The sequence below is a fragment of the Leuciscus leuciscus genome, assembly GCF_965113295.1.
Source record: "Leuciscus leuciscus genome assembly, chromosome: 24".
NCBI classification, from domain to species: domain Eukaryota; kingdom Metazoa; phylum Chordata; class Actinopteri; order Cypriniformes; family Leuciscidae; genus Leuciscus; species Leuciscus leuciscus.
The window spans coordinates 29,605,982-29,630,314 of NC_138723.1; the positions used below are offsets into that span (position 1 = coordinate 29,605,982).

General features: G+C 37.0%; 1 protein-coding gene and 1 long non-coding RNA gene across 4 annotated transcripts in view; one reads left to right on the forward strand and one right to left on the reverse strand.

Annotated features, from left to right (window-relative positions):
* ttc28 (tetratricopeptide repeat domain 28) overlaps positions 1-24,333 on the forward strand; it is a 327,199-nt gene that overhangs the window by 227,544 nt on the left and 75,322 nt on the right. For all 3 annotated transcript variants that reach the window (XM_082158597.1, XM_082158598.1, XM_082158599.1), the window contains one exon: positions 18,543-19,050. In XM_082158597.1, coding sequence (XP_082014723.1) covers positions 18,543-19,050 — 508 coding nt within the window. The remainder of the gene's footprint in view (positions 1-18,542; positions 19,051-24,333) is intronic.
* Positions 1-24,333, reverse strand: part of LOC309489831 — a 252,961-nt gene that overhangs the window by 163,099 nt on the left and 65,529 nt on the right. The gene's annotated exons all lie outside the window — the stretch shown is intronic.

Genomic DNA, 24,333 nt, shown 5'->3' on the forward strand with positions numbered 1-24,333 from the left:
ATTTTAAGTTTTAGTAATTGATTTAATTTATTTATATTTTAGTTTTAGTAAACTTTTTTATTTTATGTTTTAAGATCTAATATTTATATTTTATTTATTTCAATTACCGAAAACATTTTTGGTAACACGTTATTTTAAGGTGACGTAGTTACACGTTACTACATGTACTTGCTATAGTAATAACAGTAAATGATGCATAACTACAAGTAACTAACTATAAACCATGTAGTAAATGAACATTACTCAGTACTTATTTGAGTAAGTACAATGTAACTATGTCACCTTAAAATAGCGTATCCATAATGTTTTAATAGTTTTAGGTTTTACGAACGATATGTAACTCTGTTTATGGTAGTATGCCAGATCCCGTACGGCCAGGTGAAGTGCATTATGGGATGATAACTGAACGATGCGTCACATCTCCGTCTTGGTGTCTTTTTCTGCCACCCAAATTGGCGAAATGAGAGACGAGAATATAATGGGAAAGGGATTACTCCAGGGCTGACGTGTGTCTTTGGAATCAGACATCCGTAGAAAGATGAGTAAACTGGATTAGTCTTCCCTCAGTCCCGTCTCCGGTGCCGCTGGTGAACGGAGAAGTACCCTCGCCGTCCCGGGACTCTTTTGGGAAATCAAACACTTGTCAGCCCAGCTGGCTGCGGTGTTGTCTTTCGTTCTCGCGTCTCGTTTTCATCTGTTTACATGTGGGAATAGTGGGAGGCCTCGCTCAGGACGCCTTGCCAGGAGGAATTGCTTTGGTGCAAAAAAATTGTCAACAAGATTTTGTGTTTTACGGCCGCCTGTCTGAGCGCATTACTGAGGCCTGGCATCTGCTGTTCAATTCATTACACTCCGCTTAAGCAATTTGTTCCTCTCCGGCATTTTAAGGAAATGTGATTAGGTGTGTTTCCTCGGCCTGTTCGACTGAGGTTGAGCTGATATCAGAGATTGGATATTGTTTTCTCAGGGCTTGTGGGTAAATGAGATGGGTCTGTAGGTGAGTGTCATGCTACATATATACATACTGTTTTTGACTGAAAGCTATATGCGGTATGTATACTTAATCTATCTTTCAAAAGTTCAAGTTAGGTAAGTACAATTCTTTGAAGAAATTAATACTTTTATTCAGCAAGGACGCATTAAAATGATCATAAGTGACAGTATATATGCATTTGTAATGTTACAGAAGATTCGAACTTTCTATTCATCAAAGAATCCTGAAAACAATATAACAAACTGTTTTTAACATTGATCATAATAATCAGAAATGTGTCTTGAGCATCAAATCATCATATTAGAGTGATTTCTGAAGGATCATGTGACACTGAAGACTGGAGTCAGAAAACTGTTATTTTTAATTGTAATATTTCACAATATTACAGTATTTTTCCTTGATTTTTTTATTAAATAAATGCAGCCTTGGTGAGTAAAAATCCTACCGACCCCAAAAAGTGTCCCACAATGCAATGCACTCTACTTGACCTTTCAATTCTAGTGTGATGAATATCAACCATGATCCTTAACATCTCCTCGCTGACTTATTTGATCGTTCTGCAAAAATTCTGAAGCATTTTTACAAAATATTTTTTTTATTAAAATATATTTTAAATATAAATTTGAATATAATGAGATTTGTACAGTATAATAATAATAATATGATCAAAATAATTTTTTTTAAAAATTTGTATCTATTCATTTCAATGATGTGTACTTGACATACAATGGATAAACATCCCAGATAACACTAAAATAAACATGCAATTTAGTGAGACAACGCTACTGTTTGAAGCGTGTATTGTTGCATACATTCAATATATTCTCTATATCAGTGTCAGTGTTTCTGAACTCCTGAAACGCCTTCATTGTAGTCTTGAGTTTCTTCCGGGAACGAACACGTCACAATATTCCTCATTATAATAATTAATATGCAGAATAGAGGGGCGGGGCCTGGTTGAGTTAGTTAGTAGTGTGTTAAACTGGTGGTTATGGTAAGGGGCGGGACATCTCCCAAACACACTCGAAGCGCTTGACCAATCACAACACACTGCTCCAGCCGACCAATCAGAGCGCAGTGTGCTTTTCAGAAGGAGGAGCTTCATAGAGACAGGAACTAAACAGAGCGTTACTGACAGACTGGGAAGAGAGGAGCTGCAACAATGCAGAATATAAGGGAAAATAATGTGTTTTTGGAACATGCAGGCATGAACTTGGTTGGTGAATTCATGGTTCATGGTTTCAAACAGGCTCTGAAGCAACTCGAGGACACATTGTATAAACAGAGCACTGAGCTGGACGTCAGCCTTTAGAGGCGTTCAGGTGTGGCGACAGGCGGAATAATCCTCGCTCGGGAATGAATAGCCCTGCAGTCTTTTGAATGACCCGTCGTCCTCAGAAGAGACTGCAATTATGATCTCAGAGGGGTTTCTGTTGTCTCGTTGATTGCTCAATGTCCCATTACCCTGTAAATATTTACGTGCATGCTGACATTTTACCACTGGGTCAAGCCTTGCGCTGTGATTTGCTCTTGACAGCGATGCGGCTCTGGGGTGAAGCTTTTAGAGGATCTTTTATCTTTATGTGTCTGTTTCCAATAATAGTGTTTTTGCCCAGCAGGGGTTTTTTTCTGCACTGTCATGTCGTGTCTTTCTCCGAGGCCATCATGCGCGATCATTGTCGAGTCATTCGACCTCTACATCAGGCCCAGACAACAGCCTTGAAAACTTCACAGCGTTTCCCTCGCTTTGATTCCCTTTTGCACACTCGAAAACTCCCGGAAACAAAGGATTTGCATTCCACATTCATCACTGTCCTCATGACAAAGCAACGCTGAGCACCGCAGCCGAAAATATATCAGAGCGCTGGGAGAGAAAACTCCTGTTGATTCGCTCCCTTTTACGGAAAAATCAAATCAAACCCATCGATCTAATTACACACAGACTACACACGCTGATGGTAATTGCGAAGTACAAATGCGTTCGAAAGGGCACAGATTCCCCAAAGGTGCAGATCTGTGTTGAAATGGCTGGAAGTGTCTTCAATCTATAACTTATGAGTGAGAATCTCACAAAAAGTGATTTGTATCTGGCTCGAGAGGGAGTGATCTGATTTGAGACCATTTTTTAAAGAAATATCAAGTCAAAAGCCTTAAATGTAAGTGTATTTATAGGAATGCTTGAATGGCTAACACAAAACCTGCTAAATTCGCATTTAAAATCCCCCTGTGGTTAACAACTTTATCACTTAAAACTCATCTTTAATCACCAAAATGACACATTTAAACGTTTCCTTGAAAAAAAAAATGTCTTCATGCCTTAAAATATCTTGAATGTAACTCGACACCCTCGCCTCATTTAGTATGCGTGGTTCTATGAATATGCAAATGAGCCCCGCCTCCACTCACTCACTCAGCTCAGAGATCCACTGGTTGACGATCACACGTTGATCTGATTGGTTACAAGGTAGTTTGTGACGTCAGAAACACCAGCGATTTCAAAGCGTGTTTTTGAGACTGTCTTTGGTTCACTGCAGTTTTAAGGAGAAAATACTCAGCAATGCTGTCGACTTATGAATTTACACATGGTTTGTCTTAAAGCATATTTAAAAAACACCACATAGACACATAAACAACATTAAAAGCTTGATTTTCACCACAGGGGGACTTTAAAAGCATCATAGTGAGAGGAATGTTGACTGTATAGTTCATTCAGTGCTGAAAATGATCACTGAAATCACTGTCAAACTAAAAAATAACTATTTATGTTGGAAAAAATCCTTCCATAACCAAGGCCCTGTATTTGCACTGTATCTGTATGTGCATTTATGATTATCAGACTGTCAAATTGTTGTTTAGTCATTTAGCAGACTAACAAACGAGTAACAATTAACGGCTAACAATGCTAAGCTTCCAGTGAAAGCTAGTGGAGTAGCTTAGCAACATGGTAATATCAAACTCTGTTCAGTTTGTGTGTGTATTTTTGTGAGTGTGTGTGTGTGTGTGACATCGTGTACTATACCTGGTGAGGGGTTAATGACTTGCTAATGAAACACATGGCTAGCAGCTAATTAGATGTGACCTGTTTTCCTGCAACTGTACCTCACGGTTGGCAGCTCATATGCTAATGTGCTAATCTACCTGCGTCTCAGTAAAGTCATTTTTTCTTTTACAGCGTTATTTATTATTTTAGCTATATATAGTTTGAAGTCACAACCTTTGAAGTAGATGCAATACCCCTGTATTCTGAAGGTTTTTGCTAAATTGGCTCTTAATTTGGTTGTAGCTTGTTATACGAGATGCCAGAATTGTGATTCATTTCACACGCCTCAGTCTGACCTGACATCGCCTTTGATATCTTTACAAGCATTTTAATGATCTCTGGCTCTAGAGTATCTTCTCCTCTGCGAGGAATTCTCTAAATAAACCAGATGGTTTAGCCATTAAAATGAGTGTTATTCTTTAAAATTAGTTTCATTCTCTCGGGTTCTCTCAGTTTGTGAAGCTTATTTTATGTTTCACCTCAGAATTAAAAGAAAAAAAAGAAGTTACTTTTGACACTATATACTGTACTTTATTTTAGACTGGAACAAATAATGTCAATATAGTGTTAAAGTTATTATATATAATAATAACTATATAACAATTATATATAATAACAATTATATATAATTGACTTATTAATACTATACTTATATTATTTCATTTTATTGGGCATAATATAGTATTAAAGTTAATCAAGTCCATTATTTATATATATATATATATATATATATATATATATATATATATATATATATATATGTATATGTGTGTGTGTGTGTGTGTGTGTGTGTGTGTGTGTGTGTATGTAGATAGATAGATAGATAGATAGATAGATAGATAGATAGATATAATTGACTTATTATTATTAATACTATACTTATTTTATTTCATTTTATTGGGCATAATGTCCCAAGCTTATATATACGCACACACACACACACACACACACACACACACACACACACACACACACACACACACACACACACACATATATAAGCTTGGGAGATTATGTTCAGTAAAATGAAATATTGTAAGTATAGTATTAATAATAATAAGTAAATTATATATAATTTTAAATATTATAATATTATTAATAATTTATTTATTTATTTAATACATTTATTGCACTTGGACTATATTTACATTACAATTAAACAATGTCAATGTAAAGTATTTATATCCTATAATAGAATATTTTCTTTAATTTTCTCCCTTGTGAATGTGAGGTGAGATGACCTGTGGATTTCCTGGCTGTGTTCCCTCACTCTCCTCTTCTGCTTCGCTCAGCATCTGCAGTTGAAGAAGCTGTAATGTGTGTGTTTAGTGTGTGTTTAGTATGCAGCGGGTCTGTGCTGGGTGTGTGAGCGTCTCACACAGCCCGGGGCGTTTATACATGCGTATCGATCCGCTGTCAGGCCTGACTGAAGCCCGACTGTCACAGGAACACGTGTGATGGACAGCCGAGCGTGAGAAACACACCTGAGAAACTCAAAACTCAAACTCAAAATGAAGACGTGCTCAAACAAAACCTGCCCAGAGCTGTGAATCACACCGTAACGCGCCTTTTCACCATTCCTTTCACGAGTTAATCTCCACGAGGTTCCTCGTTAGCGCCGCGGTGTAATTAGCAGGCGCTGGGTTTGTGAACATGAGGAGCGTGAAGAATACGCCAGGGCTTTGAGGAGAGTTATTGACAACCACGCAAACAAAGACGCGCTCCTTTTGTTGACGTCTGAATCATCGGGTTTAGTTGCTTTCGGGCGTCGGGTGGGCGAAGAGGCCTGTCGGATATCTCGCCGGTGAGTGGCAGTGGATTGCGGATGTTTTCCGGTGAGCGTTTTCCCTTGGGAAGCGCACGCAGCACGGGAGAGAAATGACTAAAGAACATGCTAATAAAGCCGTTTAAATAATTCATCTCTTCATCTTAAACCTGCCGCCTCCAGGGCTCTCTCATCTCCGCCGATCCTGGCTTTTTCATTCTTTTCCATCCGTTATCGCATCCCTTTCTCCCTGTCACATTCCTCCTTCACCTTGGCTTTCTTGTTTGTCATCTCGTCTCTCTCTCTCTCTCTCTGATAGATAGCGCTCGAGATGTTTTATTTACATCATTGTCGGGATGATTTGCTGGAGGTAAATTCAGATCTGAGAGTTGTGTTCCCCTCGGGAGTCGAGCGACGTCAGCGAATGATTTCGACTGCGGATCGCTCCGTTCCCAGCATGACAACATCCATTTCTGTTGAAGTGTCTCTAAAACACCTCTTGCCTTGCAAACCCAGCATTAGCTACTTTCAGCATCATAAGGAAACATGATGTCTTACTAATGCGTTTTTTTTTGTTCCAGATCATCAGGTCCATATGTATTTATAGACTATATCGAGACTTCATCGGATCCATCGGACATTTGTCAGTCATTGAAATGCCTTATTTTAAACAATGTCACTGATGAGAGTCATTTAAAAACATTAAAATGCTCATTCAGAAGCAACATGTCACACTGTAAACACTAACGCTCAAAATAATGAATTGGTTTGAGTTGGACAAACTTAAATTAAACTAATTAAGTTCAGTCAAATTAACTTTTATGAGTGTTTAGCACTTTCTTTTTCTTTCAAGTTCACAGAACTGATGTATTTTAAGTAAACCGAACTGTTTCATTGTTTTGAGTTTTATGAAATTATTTCTTTTCATTTAGACGAACTTAAGTTTAACTGAAACGGCTGGGATGTCTATTTCCCAGCATGCTTTGCCGATGGCACTCGAAAGGGAGAGTAAAAGCTAAAATTAAGTGTAATACAATGTGCAAGATTAATGTTAAGTGGGAGATTTAGTAGTGATTAATGTTTTGTTATGCTAATTTAGAAGAATTTCTGTTAATGTTGGTTTTAGGATAGTTACCATCATGATGACAATGATTTGAGAGCAAATTAAATCTTGATATTGCTGCTCTCGTACAACTAGTGTTACTGTATAACATACTATTGTTAACATGTTAACAAATTAGCATGTTAACAAACTAGTTTGTTAAAGCTAACTAAGTTTATACTAATGTATTCACATTGAGATTACATGAAAGTTTTAAGTTAAATATATGAATTAGTGTACTCAAACATTTCAAGTTAAGAACAATTAAAATGTATAAGTACAAAATAAAAATCTGCCAGTTTTGCTTACTTGATCTTTTAATTTCTTAACTTAAATTTTTGGAGTTTTGCCAACTTATTCTGGTTTACAGTGCAGAAGGTTTTTGCATCTGAAGTCTTGTATCTAATATATATTTACACACACACACACAGTTTCTATGAGTGGTTTATGGCTTGGGCCTTAATTGGCTAAGTTACAGACATCATTTTATATTTATTATGTCTTTTTTATTTATATATTTTTTATAATAATATATATTATAATAAAGAAATTGCAATGATATATTTCAATATGCAGTATTATATTGATCTATTTACATTTATTAAAATTGTATTTAAATATGTTTATTTTATGTTTATATGTGCTAAAATGTCAATGTGTGCAATTTTATGTCCATAGAATTGCTATGTGATGTTTTAATGAGTTGCTGAGGTGTTCTATTTATATATATATATATATATATATATATATATATATATATATATATAATAACAATAATAATAATTTATATTTATTATGTTTTTATTAATAAATAATAATATAAATAATAAATTATTTAAATATGCAGTATTATTTTTATATATTTATATTCATTGATTTATTTTTATATTTCTATGTTTGCTAAAATATGTCAATGTATTTTTGTGCATAGTGTTGCTATGAGGTCATTGGCTATTTTCCCATCCAAGTTGCAAATTGAATTGAATATATGTATATTTTTTATATTTATATAATATTAACAGTAATAATAATAATAAAACATAATTTATTTTGTTTCTATTATATTTTATTTATTTTTACGTTTATATAATAATAATAATAATAATAATACAAATAATATATTTAAAAATCCATTCTTTATGCTTATTATATTTATCTATTTACATTTATCATACTTATTTTATATTTATTTGTGCTAAAATATGAGTGTTTACATTTTAATGTGCATTTTGGAATGATTGTTATTCGCACATTTCCATACAGCATTTCATATAATATCTCAAAAACTCAGAAACTCAGCAAGACTTTAGGATTTTTTTTCAACACCACACATGATTAGAGGCGTCATTCATGTCAGTAGGGTTAGTTAGTTAATAATAATAATAATAATAATAATAGTAGTAGTAGTGCTGCTTTAACAAACATATCTGTCCGTGAACATGCGAGTCACGGTGATGTCCATGCGCTCACGTCTTCATAAAGGATCATTTAGAGCAGGTCTTTGTTCTTCATCTCTCTGATCTGTCTATCTCTCACACACTGCTTATTAATGAGCTCATCTCTCCTCTCCTCTTCCCAAAACATGTGCTTTGTGTAGCTTTCCCTGTATGGATTACGCCTGGAGATGTTCTATTGATCCGGCTAAAGTCCATATTGAACCGGCTCTAATTTAGAGCTTGTGGAAAAGCTTTCTCCAGCCCAAACGGTTCATAATTCCCCATAATACGATGAATAGATATGTGATTAATTAGTTTGGTAAAGTGAGTCATTAATTAGACGGAGAGCATGCTGGTTTGTCCAGTCATTCCTCTTGATTTTGTCTTCATTTGTCGGGTTAATTTGGACATTCTTCCTCCTCGTGTCTCCGTCTTCCTCATGCGCTGGATTTCCCCAGACGCTCCTGATAGGCTCCCAATCAATAGCATTAACCTCCCAATTAATCATCCAGCCAATGAGGAGTCCCGTTATGGGAAGCAGCCGGTGTCAAAGATGAAGACATGCGTGAAGTTTTGTCATAGCCGTGCTTTGAGCCGTGTGTCTGTCTGTTCACATCTATCCCTACTGTGGCATTCTTTATTTATGCCAATAATTAGCATGTACTAGTGTTTACATGTTGTCATGTTAGATGTCCAAAAAAAAAAAACATTGTTCCTGACCACCAGGTCCCATCTAATGAAATATGAATATATTTTATATACATGTTTATAGTCGTGTTTATGTGTGCGTGTGTATTTGCATATGTGTGTGTGTGTGTGTGCGCGTGTCTGTGTATGCGTGTGAGTGTGTCTGTGTGCATGTATGTGTTTGCGTGTGTGTATGTGCATGTCTGTCCTTGTGCATGTGTGTGTTTGCATGTGTGTATGGGCATGTGTGCGTGTGTGTGTGCGTGCGTGCGTGCGTGTGTGTGTCTGTGTGCGTCTGTGTGCATGTGTGTGTTTGCGTGTGTGTATGTGCATGTCTGTCCTTGTGCGTGTGTGTGTGTGTGTATGGGCGTGTATGTGTTTGCGTGTGTATATGTGCATGTCTGTCCTTGTGCGTGCGTGTGTTTGCATGTGTGTACGCGTACGTGTGTGTGTGCGCGTACGTGTGTGTGCATGCGTGTGTCTGTGCATGTGTGTGTGTGCATGTGTGTGTTTGAGTGTTTGTATGTGCATGACTGTACATGTGCATGCTTGTGTGTGTGTGCGTGTGTTTGCATGTGTGTATGGGCATGTGTGCGTGTGTGTCTGTGTGTATTTGAATGTGTGTGTCTTTGCATTTGTTTGAATGTGTGTGTGTGTGTGTCTTTGCGTGTGTACTTGTACAACTATATTTGTGAGGACCGGTTTGAGTTTTAGACCATTGGAGTGAGGACAAAAAGACTAAAGAGAGGACATTATATCCGTTCCTCACTTTCTGAGACCCTTAGTCCTGTTTTAGGGATCAGGTTAAAGTTAGGTCAGGGGTCAGGGTTCAGGTTAGGCATATAGTTGTGATGGGTAGGGTTTGAGTAGGGAGCTGGAGACTACATTGTGTCAATGAATGTCCTCACTAAGATAGATGTACAAGAATGTGTGTGCGTGTGTGTGTGTGTGTGTGTGTGTGTGTGTGTGTGTAACATGCAGATGATGATTCATGCGCTCCCAAGAAAAACACACAGGCTGCCAGTCGGTTGCGGAGAGCAGCGCTCCACCGGGGAGCGAGTATATTTATTCAACAATCCTGTTGACCAGAGGAGCACGTCCGTGTGTGTGTGTTTGTGAATGAGAGACCCGAGGAGAAGGTCCAGCTGTAAAAACCTACAGGAAACAAAGATGAGTCAAGTCTAGATGAAAGAGACGAGAAACAATGAGTCATTTTTCTGAAATCTCACATTTGAAGCCCGTCTTCAGGGGCCGTGTGTAGACAGCGAGTCTCGCTCACTAATGCTCGAGTGCTTAAACGGGTTCTCACGCATGTTTATCGGATTCAGATCTCATTTTAATATAATATCATTTTAGAATTATCTTTTTTTTTCACTCTTTTTCACATCTAGGGCATGTTTTAGTCCAGATTAAAATGTACAAATGTTTAAGTTTAAAAGAAGTATGTAAGTATTGGTGCTGTGATGCAACTATAGCGAATCTGAATGGCTGTTTGAAACATTTAAAGTCCCCCTGTGGTGTAAATCAAGCGTTTAATGTTGTTTATGTGTGTATGTGGTGTTTTTAATATGCTTTAATACAAACCATGTGTAAATTCATAAGTCGACAGCATTGCTGAGTATTTTCTCCTTAAAACTGCAACCAAAGACAGTCTCAAAAACACACTTTGAATCGCTGGTGTTTCTGACGTCACAAACTACCTTGTAACCAATCAGATCAACGTGTGATCGTCAACCAATGGATCTCTGAGCTGAGTGAGTGAGTGGAGGCGGGGCTCATTTGCATATTCATAGAACCGCACATACTAAATGAGGCAAGGGTGTCGAGTTACAGTCAAGATATTTTAAGGCATGATGATTTTTTTCTCATCGTGTTTTTTTTTATGTCATTTTGGTGATCAAAGATGAGTTTTAAGGGATAAAATGATTGACTACAGGGGGACTTTAAATACTGCGTTTGTGCTATTTTCATTCAAAAAAATTCTAATAATTCATAATAAGGAATTATTCGTGGTATTTTGAAGTGCCCACGATTAAAAATAAAACACTATGCATTTTCATTATCACAATATATCAGCACGTCTCTGTCTAATATCACTTTATATGGAGACAGGAGTGCACACATGACGACCACACCATTTCTCACGGACACTCGACTTGAACTCGTCGGCTCAGAGATGGGCTTCCGCACATCGATTTCTTCCGTGTCACCTCTTCTCATGAGGACCTGTAAAGTGCGGGTGAGTTTAAAGGTTCCCGGAGGACAGTTTCACCGCTGCGGTTCTTCAGTTTAGTGTCAGACGTTTCTCCTAAACTACCTTTGGATGAATTAAAGCGCACACAATCGAGTCTGCAGTTGACGTACAGTAAGAGTAGAGCTGTCAAATTAATGCGGATTGATGTTTAGCAAATGAGGAAAGTTTGAGATCATTGATTTTTCATCACAGGCAAATCTGAGCACAATTTGAGACATTTTTGAGAAGCTCTAGAAGAGACGCATGATATTTCTGGAGTATTTTTCTCAAGCCTCCAAAAGCACCTGAAACAGTTGAGATATAAAAGCCATTTCTTTAGTGTTTGTCAAGCACTAAATGGGTTAAGACACATTCCACTCTTACACTGCATTTTTTCTTTTTTTTTTAAATCATTTTCCAGTCCAAATATTTAAAAATTCTTAAATCAAGATGCGTTTACCACACTTGAGAAGCGAAATGACTCTTGTTTTCTGATAAACGTGTCAAAATTGTGTCAAAAATTTAATTCAAAAGGAAAGCATGATTATTTTTTCTGACTCCATTGGCAGATATTTTTCTTATTTTAAGCATTTAATTTAGTTTTTCACATTATGAATAGTTTTTGAATAAAGGGTAAAGATTATGTAAGCATGTTGTGTTGTTGAGCATGGAGTCGATTGTTTTATTTGTGATGATAACGCAATGAAACATGACAAATTGTGCGATGTAATTTTTGGCCACTCTGTCATACAGAGAAATTATGAACACATGCGGAAAAACAAGAGAGAACCAACTAAATATTAATAACTGATTGTGTTGTACTCGTAGTCAATGTGATCTTTTTGTTTTTCTATGCACCTTTTTTCATAGTGAAATAAAACCTGTGCAGCTGTCGTGTTTTATGCCAAATAATGTTCCCAGATAAATACCGTAACCAAGTGTAGTGTTTCGTTCTTCCCTCATATTTAAAATATTTAAAAGTCTAAAATATGTTCCACAAATTTTGCAAAATTTTTCGAAAAACATAAACTCATTTAATTTTTTGTTTTTTCCAGAAAACCTTAATATCTTGAGTCGCTGTGCTTCCCAAGTAAACATGTCTTGATTTCAGAATGTTTCTATACTTGTACTGAACGTGTTTTTTGCAGTGTACCTGCTTCCTCTGTCTGAATGTGGTTATTTTTGATGAGAGTTGCAGTGATGTCAGGTCATTAAACCCTCACTCTGTAGTTTTGAGATCATCGTCTGTAGCGTCAGTTCAAAGAATGTCCCCGCAGAACGGCTTTTATTGAAGTTAAGATGTCCACCGCTTTCTCATGACCTCACTTCTGGACCCTTTCTGAACAAAGAACAAAGGTTTACGTCAACTTGTGCACCTTTGAGAGCGTCGTGGCAGGAGAGAGAGAGAGAGAGAGAGAGAGAGAGACAGAGAGGAGAGAGAGAGACAGAGAGAGACAGAGAGGAGAGAGAGAGACAGAGAGGAGAGAGAGAGACAGAGAGAGAGAGACAGAGAGAGAGAGAGGTTAAAGAATTAAAGAGAGTGCGGTTTTCTCCTGTCATTCTCTATGTCGAGATGTGAATCCGTGCTGCGCCAGCGCACACACACACACACACACACACACACACACACACACAAAAGCAAGCCGCTGACTTGGGAAAATCAGCGAGAGGAGGGTGCAAAATCCCTCTTTATCGAAAATTGGCTCTCCCAGTGAACAGCCTCTAACAGAAATCCAGTGGGGTTTCCAAGGAAACCGTTCCACGGATCTGAAACTGTGAGCAAAGCTGGAGATGAATGGCTGATTTGTAGGACACACAACAATAGCAGTGCGAGGCATAATTGTACAATAATGAATAAAAATCAGGGAGAAAAGAGACAGGAGTTAGTGGTCAGGTGATCAATGTCCAGTGAGGTGTGTGTGTGTGTGTGTGTGTGTGTGTGTGTGTGTGTGTGTGTGTGTGTGTGTGTGTGTGTGTGTTGAGTTTAAAAGATTAAAGAATTATGTTTGTATTTGTTTTTAATAACCCTACAAGTTCTATTGAACCATCAACATTTTAGTATACATATTTTAGACTTTTAAATATTTTAAATATGAGGGAAGAACGAAACACTAAACTTGGTTACGGTATTTATCTGGGGAAATTATTTGGCATAAAACACGACAGCTGTACAGGTTTTATTTCACTATGAAAAAAGGTGCATAGAAAAACAAAAAGATCACATTGACTACGAGTACAACACAATCAGTTATTAATATTTTGTTGGTTCTCTCTTGTTTTTCCGCATGTGTTCATAATTTCTCTGTATGACAGTCCGGCCAAAAATGACGTCGCACAATTTGTCATGTTTCATCACAAATAAAACGATCGACTCCATGCTTCCAAAATCTTTACCCTTTATTCAAATACTATTACATTTTTGAAAAAGTGGCTTATATTGTGGATAATACAGCATTTTTTGGTGTACACACACTAGCATAGCTGTTGATTGTGACAAAACTGAGTGTATTGAATCCCTAAGTTTAACAGATTCCTGAAAGAGGAGTTTCCTCCACAGTTCGTCATCTTTAATACCAGGAATGACCCGAAATGAAGCTCCGCGGCTTCAAACAGGGCTCACGATAGCATATCTCTGAACATAAGAAGACCTCTCTCCTGATGGAGGGTAATTGCCTCACCGTGTAACATGTCCCGGAGCCTTTAAACTCCGGCAAACCGCTGGAAGTTTTGATGGCTGGAGGGTAATTGGTTCCAGGCGGCGCTGGGAAACGGAGAGTTGACGGCCTTGAGCTGGACCGTCGAGTCCCTCCAGGTCCGTCTTTTGTCCGCGTGCCCCGAAATCAAGCGTTTTAACTTCTGTTCCATCAGGGCATCCGTCCCAGCACCTCCTCGAGAAGCAACCGTCCCCGTTACTCCCTAAATAGAGCGGATATCTGCGCCGAACATGTGGTTGTGTTTTAATCACTGTTTATAGCTTGATTGATGTAGCGTCAAGGCCAAAGTTGGACCTGCTGTCTTTTGTTGTGTGTCAAGCGTTGTGTAATGTAAGCTCTGTTCCAGGATCTAGTGAGCTGCCTCGCTGTGTGTTGTCTACATAGGCCGCATGCTGACCGATATGGACAGAGTTTGTAGTTGGTTAATGACACAATAATCTAATCATCTCGAAATTGTACAGAACATGCAAATGTTGGCTAAAATAGTGCATTTCTAGTTTGAGTGAATTGTTTTATCTATACTTTTCGGAAATAATAATCAGAAATGTTTTTTGAGCATCAAATCATCATATTAGAGTGATTTCTAAAGGATCATGTGACACTGAAGACTGGAGTAATGATACTGAAAATTCAGCTTTGATCAGGAATAAATTACACTTTAAAATATATTCACATAGAAAACAGTTATTTTAGAGGGGTGGTTGATTATGATTTCACTTTTCTAACTTTAGTTAGTGTGTAGTGTTGCTGTTTGAGCATAAACAACATCTGCAAAGTTACAACGCTCAAAGTTCAAAGCAAAGAGAGAGATTTGCTTTTAAAGAAATCACTTTTTAAGGACTACAACAAACGGCTGGTAGAGACTACACCACATTCCTCCCGGGTTAGTGACATCACCAACCCTAAAATTTACATAAACCCCGCACCCGGAACACGATTTATAGATTATCAAGACAGAATATGCTAATCAATGACTAGAAGATAACTCCACATAAGCTGCATAAATTCATCAACTAACCATTCAGAAATGTCCTGTTGCTTCTACATGTTGTCACTTCTTCTTGAGTCTCTCCATCATTGTCTGACTCCGGTTTGAACATAAAAGACTACAAGTTTTGAAAATTTCAGTGCATTTTAAGCTGTTGTAGCTCCGCCCCCTGTGCCGGGAGCAGCAGCTCATTTGCATTTAAAGGGACACACAAAAACTGCATGTTTTTGCTCACCCTCAAAAAGTGACAATTTTAACATGCTATATAACAATATCTGTGGCGTATCTTGGGCTAAAACTTCACACACACACTCTGAGGACATCAGAGACTTATTTTACATCTTGTGAAAAGAGCATTATACCACCCCTTTAAATTTTCTTCACAATATTTCTGTTTTTACAGTATTTTTTGGTCAAATGAATGCAGCCTTGGTGAGCGGAAGAGACGACTTTCAAAAACATCAAAAAAATCTTTCCAACCCTAAACTTTTAATCAGTAGTTTACTTCCACTTCAGGTAAAGTCGAGAGCTTTGCATTGTTGGATTAAAGAATTTCGCACAGTATTCTGTGTTTGTATATTGCAGGTCATTCCATGCATACAGAAAGTGTGCACCGTTTACACACTATATGCTGTAGAAATAGTAATAGTTGCATGTTAGGATGCTATTCTGACTATAGACACTTTTGCTGCAATGCATTTTAGGATTGTGTTCTCTGTGAAGAATGCATGTGATGAATTTGACCAAAAGACAAAACATTTTTAAACAGCGACCATGTCGTAAAAGTGGTTCTGTCTAGGTGAGCATCTCTCACTGTGTGTGTGTGTGTGTGTGTGTGTGTGTGTGTGTGTGAAGCTTCCTCTCTGACATACACCAGGTGTGACAGATAAGCTCTCCCTCTCGTCCCTGTAGTTTCAACAAGGTTACTTTAAAGTTCCTGATCTTGCTTTGATCGATTTGTCAAGGCTTTTTTTCTTTGTAATCTTCCACCAGAATTGACTGTGATATTAAAAGACCAAATTCAATATAGATCTTTTTAATGATGCATATACTGTACTATGTAGGCCTAAGCAGATTAACCAAAATATAAACGCAATGCAGATTTTGTGAAGTATCTTTCCATAGAAAACCTTTATAATGTTCATATTCTGTGCTCATCTGTATATAGTACGCATCATCAATGAGGTGTTTACTGAGTTTGATCTTTTAAAACCATTGTTTTAGTAGATTACGTGTTTTCTTTGTTGAGCGCTTTAGAATATCTTGCTGTTTTTAGTGATTGAAATACTACAGCAGGTGCTGTATATGGATCATAAGTGCTGAATATGGATCATAAGTGCCATATTTTTCACATATTTTCATTTTTTCTTCTTTTGAGAGGTGATGATAAAAATGATTTTGTGGTGAAGTAAATACTACAGAAAAAATGTAATGTAATTTACATGAAAAAGTTAGTTAAGGCAAGACAAAAAATCTATATTAGTACTCAATTCAAGCATGTATAAATGAAAGTGTAAATATCAACGTTATAAAATTAAGTAAAATGACTCAACTTTGCTGTTTCTCATGTTCCCATCATGCACTGGGCCTTGAATAATTAATGAGGTTGATTTTTCACAGTTTTCCAGCTGTATTTACACTGTTTCATCATTGATTTTGTTGTTAGGATTAGTAACTTTTAGTATTAGCCATTTTGTGACATTTGGAGTTGACGCATTCAAACACAAAAACGATCCATCAAATGTTACCGTCATTGTGTGTTGTCTACCAAGTATTGAGGTCTCTGCATTCACGTGACACATAACTCCTGAAATGTAGAATATCTATTGTATTAATTACTTTAAAAGTGTGGTTTAATTCAGTGTTATATGGTTTGAGTGAAATGTATTGCAAAGGAAACTTCCAACTAAGTAAATATTACTAGCCAAGTTAAAATGACTTATTTCCTTTGTTACTTTCACTTAACTTAGTTAAGTAGAGTTTACTTAATTCCATTTATGAAATTTACTTAAAAATATGCGTGTGAAATTTACAAAAAAAATATTCGTGCAAAAACTTAATTTAATTAAGTACATTTTACTTACTGTTTTTTTTTCAGTGTAAATATCCGTGGCTTGAAACTGAGCTGGATGTTTCGCTCTCCAGGTCTCCTCACCGGTCATGTGACTGAAAACGATGAATTGTTGTTCTGAAATGCAGTTTTGACACCATTGAAGCGGATGAAGCTGTACTTGCGTGATGTCGTCTCTAAGATGACCGTCGAGAGGACTGTGTTGGCTTTAAGACGACTTTGATTCTGCTGAAGAAAGTTGTTTGTGGCTAATGGGCTTCCCGTCGAGCATGTCATTCTGTGTCTCTCGAGTCCCGGCTGAACATGCGAGAGATTTCCACAAGGCCTCGGCATATTTTTAACGGATTTTGCGAGAGATCAGCGTTTGCTAAGATTTGGACTTGAGAGGCTTCACGGGTTTTGTTCTCGGCAGACACATTACATGGCAGAGCGCGTTCAGCTCGTCTCGATGTCTCTGTAATGGGATGCACTGATATCACACAACTTTGCCATATGTTTCGAGGATGAGAGCTGTGTTTACTTTTCTAATCGCTGTTTAATATCAAATAAAACGGTGAGACATAGGAGGCCATGTGTATTAGTAATTATACCACAATTAAAGGAATTATGAAATCATCTCACCCTCATAACACAAATAACCTCAGTGTTATTTTAGTATTATTTTTATGATATTATTTTATTAATATTGGAAATAGATTTTATATTTTTGGTTTTCTTTTTTTGGGGGGTAAATTTGTTTATGGGCTTTTGTCATTTTTACTAGCTTTTATTTTTTATATATTTATATATGATATACTTTATATATTTGCAAGTATGTTATTTTTATTAGTTTAAGATATTTCTATTTAGCTGCTTTGTTTCAGTTTGTTTTGGTAATTATGTTTATAGCTTTTGTCATTTTTATTAGTTTTGGGGTTTTTTTTGTATTTCTATGTAGCTTTAATTTAGATTTATATTTTCGGTTTTGTTTTTTATTTAAGTTTTTAATACTTTAAAATATTTCTATAACATTTTTTTTAATACATTTTTATTAGTTTTTTATATTTCTTTTATTATTTTATTTTAGTACTTCAACTTTAATTTAGTTTAATTTAAATCAGTTATTTGCCAACATTTCTAATGTTCGTTTGTTTAATTTTATCATCTAGTATTTATGTATTTTATTTCAATGTTTTTTAAATAGTTTTAGTTAACAAGTGCTCATGCTGCTCTTTTCCCATATAATGAAATTTGAATGATTCACTCTGTTGAGCTTTAAAAAGTACTATACAACTAGAAGTACTATAGTTTGTGAATCTTGTCATCAAAATATACATGATTACATGCAGCAAATTTCAATTTCAAACATTAAAACTTGATGCATACCTTCACGATAAGCCATGAAAGAAATGTTTTTAGACCTCATCCTCCTCAAACCTGGCATGAAGTGTAGTGAGGAACCGTTTTTGCCGCTTCAGACGTGGCTCATCCAATCAGATCTGAGCATTGCATCTTCTCTCTCTCCCTCCACAGGCGGCGTCTTCAGCCCTCAGCAGTTTGGGTCACGTCTACACGGCCATCGGCGACTATCCCAACGCCCTGGCGAGCCACAAGCAGTGTGTCCTGCTGGCCAAACAGTCCAAGGACCAGCTCTCCGAGGCCCGTGAGCTGGGCAACATGGGAGCGGTGTACATCGCCATGGGCGACTTCGAGAACGCCGTGCAGTGCCACGAACAGCACCTGAGCATCGCCAAGAGCCTCGGAAACAAGCGCGAGGAGGCGCGCGCCTACAGCAACCTGGGCAGCGCTTACCACTACCGGCGTAACTTCGACAAGGCCATGTCCTACCACACACACGTGCTGGAGCTGGCTCAGGAGCTGGAGGAGAAGAGCATCGAGATGAGGGCGTACGCAGGCCTGGGACACGCCGCCCGGTGCATGCAGGACCTGGAGAGAGCCAAGAAGTACCACGAGCAGCAGCTCAGCATCGCCGAAGGCCTGAAGGACCGCGCCGCTGAGGGCAGGGCTTCGTCCAATCTGGGTGAGCGCTGGCCAACACGGGTCACAACACCAGAAATAATCACTTTAGTTTGAGTTTCAGAGAGTGCAACATTCATTTTAGTAGATTCTAAATAGCTTTTTATTTCAGTCATTTGTTTATGCTTTTGTAATTTTTATTAGCTTTTTTTTTTATATTTCTGTTTCTATATCTTACTAATTTATTCCAGCTATTTCCCAAGTCGTTGCCAAGCTTTTGTTGGCAAAATTTAGAAAAAAATAGAGATGCCAAGATATGAACATTTTGGCCGATACCGACAACCGATAATTCTTTATAGTTGAAAGCCGATAACCGATACATTTACTAGATAAGTAAAATTAGATAAGATGATAAGTCTTGTTTTCCGGGGGAATTAATCAAAATTAAGTGAGTTTTTGCTTAAAACAAGCTAAATTATCTGTCCATGGGGTAAGAAAAATAATCTTAATATTCAAACAGAAACAATATTATTTTTCTTACCCCATGGACAGATAATTTAGCTTGTTTTAAGCAAAAACTCACTTAATTTTGATTAATTCCCCCAGAAAATAAGACTTTTTTACTACATTTTACTACTTTACTACTATTTCTGTTTCTATTTCTTACTAATTTATTCCAGCTATTTCCCAAATCGTTGTTAAGTTTTTGTCTGCAAAATTGAGCAAAAACTAGAGATGCACTGATATGAACATTTGGCCGATACCGACAACTGATAATTCTTAATAGTTGAAAGCCGATAACCGATACATTTGCCGATAAATCTAAATCCAAATTTTTATATAATTTTTTTAAGCAATTCAAAATCATCAGAGCCCATGTGAAGTATTTTAGCGGAAGGAAATAATACATTATTTATCGGCTTTAATACATCGCCCACGTTTTTTTTATCAGGACGATAACATTATGGTGGTCGATATATCGTGCCTCCCTTGCAAAAACAGTCAAAAATGATCATTTTGTGCTTAAAAATTGTCAAATCATATAATCAACTTGAACTGTTATATAAAATGAATATCAAATTTTGCAATCTTGCTGATATTCGAGAAAATAACACTATTATTTAGCTATATCATGTTATAAACGCAAATTACAAGAATTCATACAAGAGCAATTCCTATCGAATGTTTGTGGGCATTTTTATTACTTGTGGAGGCGTTTTCCAACCTTGCACGACTCCAGTTTATGTCAAAGTCAGACTAGCTGGCTTGTTTTTAAGGTGTAATAAAGGGCTATTAGGCTGGCTGTCTTGAACTGTTTTAATTTCACAGCGGTGACAAACAGTCCTGATGTTTATATATATAAATGTCTTGCAAAAAGGCCACTTATCTAGTCAGAGGCCAAAAAAAGCATGTGCTTGAGCACGGTGACGTTTAATCAGCACTTCTCCAATGGTGAGTTTTGACTATGTCATTTTGGTGCATCACTACTTTTGGAAAAACTGAACTGAGATATCAAAGAGCATCAGAAAACCAGTTTAGACTGGTTTAATGTGGCTTTTTCAGCCGGAAATTGTTCCATAGAGTGACGAATCGAAGCTGTTTTTGCTGAATAAATGACAAGTTTACATTTTTAGGTGAACCGTTCCTTTAATTAAACATAAAGCTGGCAGAAATGAAAATTCAAAGCCTTCCCAAGAAAATAAATTAAGGCCAATAACATAATGTTATTAGCTTGAAATATACAGTCATGATTGCTTTTGCGCATTACATTTGTCTAGTTATTAAGAACAACAGCGTGGATGAATATTTATGTTTCTATTTCCAGTTTAGTGGCTCGATGACTCTGTGCTCCCGCAGGGGTCTAAACCATCGGTGTGCCAGACCTACGGCTGATGAATCGAAGCCGTCCAAACCGAGTGTTTCAAAGCCCGTCTAATCTCTCACTCTGACTTTTATTGCTCCAATCTCACGTTCCCTCTTTCCATCAGTCTGATCCGAAACGCTCCGTGCTCTCAGATAAATAAACTCCCAAAAGAAAAATGTTGCCACAGGACTGTTAATATCAGGATTACGGTAGAGTGCACAAGATAGTGAACATTTTAGCAGTCAAATCATGTCTTTTGTGCTGGATTTGTACATTTAAAATGTGAGTGCAAAACGCTTAAACATGACGCATGGTTTATTTAGCCCATTTTATCATCAGTCAGCATTGGCAATGTTATTAGCGGCCAAGCACTGAAGGTGTATTGTATGCATTAGTGTTGTTATTCCTCCTCCTTCTTCTATCGCAGCCCATAGAGCTGATTGCGGGTAAATGATGAAGTTTGGCACACAGATAGAGGACAGTCTGAACGTTAACTAAAGCACATTTGGAGTCTCTAATTCATTCCCTCTAGCGCCACCAACTGTCCAAAGTTGCACTTACAATTTGAACCATAAGGGCTAGAAACAAAATTATTTTCCCTCTAATTCCTTGGCTCAAGACGATTCGATTTGTACCATATTACGTCTTTTTCCATCATAATTTTTTTTCCCACCATTTAGAATTTTCCAGAAATTCATACTTTTTCAAAATTTTCTCTCATGAAAATTGGCTCAGATCATCTTCAGACTGTGCTGGCAAAAAGTTATTAAAAGCTTTTTGATAGACCCAACCGTTTTGGAGTAACGCACCAATGGATTTGGCAAAGAGCAAGTCAAAATGACTGCGAGGGTACGTGTATCTCCGTAACTCTTTAGCGTATTGAGACAAATCTTGGTACATGTCATCACAAGCATGACCTGAGACTACATGCAGAGTTTCGGTTCAGCGCCACATACTGGTCAGAAGAAAAATGACTATTCTCTTTTGATTCAGCGCAGCATACCGAGTCGAATGATACTCAGTTTTCCCATATCGACCATTTTGGTGCGTTGGCCATCTTGAATTTAGTTGTAAAATGCTGTATTTTATGAATGCATTAACATATCATTACAAAACTTGGTATGTGTCCTCTGCACCATGAAATGAAGCTACTCAAAAAGTTTTGAGAGAGCGCCACCTTTTGGTAAATAATAATGATGACTTTTAAAAGCAAAATGCCAGTAGCATTTGAATCATTTAGCCTATTTTAATGAAACTGGTCTTGATAGATTCCTTAGAACAACGATACTAATTATGACATATTTGGTCTGAAATTGCTGTCGACCATTTTGAATTTCCGATTTTAACCAAAAATGGCTAAGATCATCTTCAGACTATGCCGGCAAAAAAGTTATTTAAAGCTTTTTGATTGACCAAACCGCTCTCAAATAACATCACCAAATTGATGTCATGATGCCAAGCTGATTCTGAGGCTGTAAGTCTGCAAAACTTCAGCATATTGACACCAAACTTTGTACGTGTCATTGTCACCTCACGCTGACCACACCACAATAATGTGGTAACAGCGCAACCTAATGGGCAAAAGTAATAAGCATTCGAATCATATTACTGGTGATCATATTCATATTTTTCAGCTGTTCTTTCTAAAAGAATCTTAAAGGGGTTATGAACTGGCTTTTTCATTTTTTTATATTGTTGTCTGAGGTCAACTTATGACGTTCGCTTGGTTTTTACATTCAAAAACATCAAAATGAATAAGTAATAGTCTATTTTCTACCCTGGTTTTGAGCCTAGCTCCTGGTTTTTATGGCCGTGCCGCATTGAAGACTTGGAAGTAAACGCCCACTGCTATGATTGGATAACAGTTTTGCATATTATAATGAGTTTCATGTAATGCGTGAATCGGTGGGCGGGGCTAAACCGGCAGTGTTGAAGTAGGCGTTGATCTTCTTCTGCGGAGGCGGGGTTTGATACCCTTTGACCTCATAGATCCCCAGTTTGAAAAACCTGTGGTTCGCTGAGCCTGGTGTCAATAAAAGCTTTCATTGGACTAACAAGGAAGTTTTCAGTTCTGAAACTCACAGGATATTCGTATAGTATGATGACCTCTTATATGTCAAAAGCTCAAGGAAAATTTGATTTCTCAGTTCATCACCCCTTTAAAATGTCTTTAATTTCTTATCGCTGCAGTTGCTTTTCTATAGTTTTTTTTAAGTTTTACATCTAATATTTATTTAATTTAATTTCAATTACCGAAAACAAATTTGAATAACTTGGTTTACAATAATAACACTGTCTGTAAGGCAAAAATTGTTAGTCAAATTGCTTAGGAAAGTTATAATACAGGTCAAGCTGCATGATTAGAGTTTAATAACTGCGGATAGGTCTTTGTTAAGATCAGTAACAATAAGCATGAGTTGTAGTGTTAGTGAAACACACACTGTTATTGCCATTTGTTCTATTTTCTGCGATCTTGAAGTGTTGATGAATTTCCATAGTAGCACGAGGAAGTCCATAGGGTGATATTTATGGCCTGTGAAGCTCTCGTGGAAACAAATTAAATCAATTTCTTTCCGCTTTTGCGTGCGGCTGTGATAAATTTGTATTGGAAGCTTGTACGATCAGGTGAGCTCATTTAAAGCGGGGATATAAATATGACTAGATTACTCCCAGCGTCTCTGAGGTTGTTACTCTGCGAACAGGTTTATTGTTCAGACCTAATGATGCCGGAGAGGTTGCACGGATGAATAATGCATCTTCTGCAGACTCATGCTAAGCTTTTTGAAAACGCAGAGTCGAGGGCTAGCATTCCCAGCACTCTTTCACTCCCAGGACAGGAGCGGCTCGGCTTGATCGATCAGAGATATTAATAGCTGGAAGGGCTGAAAGAATAGTAGCGCTTCTAAAATTAACAATCTCACGCACTGCTGAGAAACTGTCCTGGAAGTCCACAAATTGATCTCGCTGTCAAAGGTTGAGTCTGAGAAAGGCAACAGATGTTTAAAGGTAAAGCAGGCGTGTTTATTAAAGCTTTAGCGTGTTTACTCGTAGACTGATTGGACTCCACAAACATGTTTTATTAGCAACCGATGTCGATATCTATAACGTGTACCTAAAAGTCACGTAGTTGAAGCCAGTCGTGCTCTGGAAGAAAAAAAATTCCATTATTTTCTCCATAGAGACATTGATTTTTAATGGTTTCAATCATTTTTTTTTTTTTTTTATAATATTTTATAAATAATATTCACTTATTTATTTGGTTTATTAGCCAAATTGAAGCCAAAGAGAAACATTGTTCAGCACTCAATCATTTTCCATGAATACATTTTGTATTATTTTGATATTTAATGTGCAATATATAAAATGTATAATGTAGTATTTAATAATATAGTATACTTTAATATTTTGCAATAGGTGCAATATTAAAAATAAACAATCATTTAAAATATCGTTTTACGCAAAAACTCTTTTCGTTTTATTTGA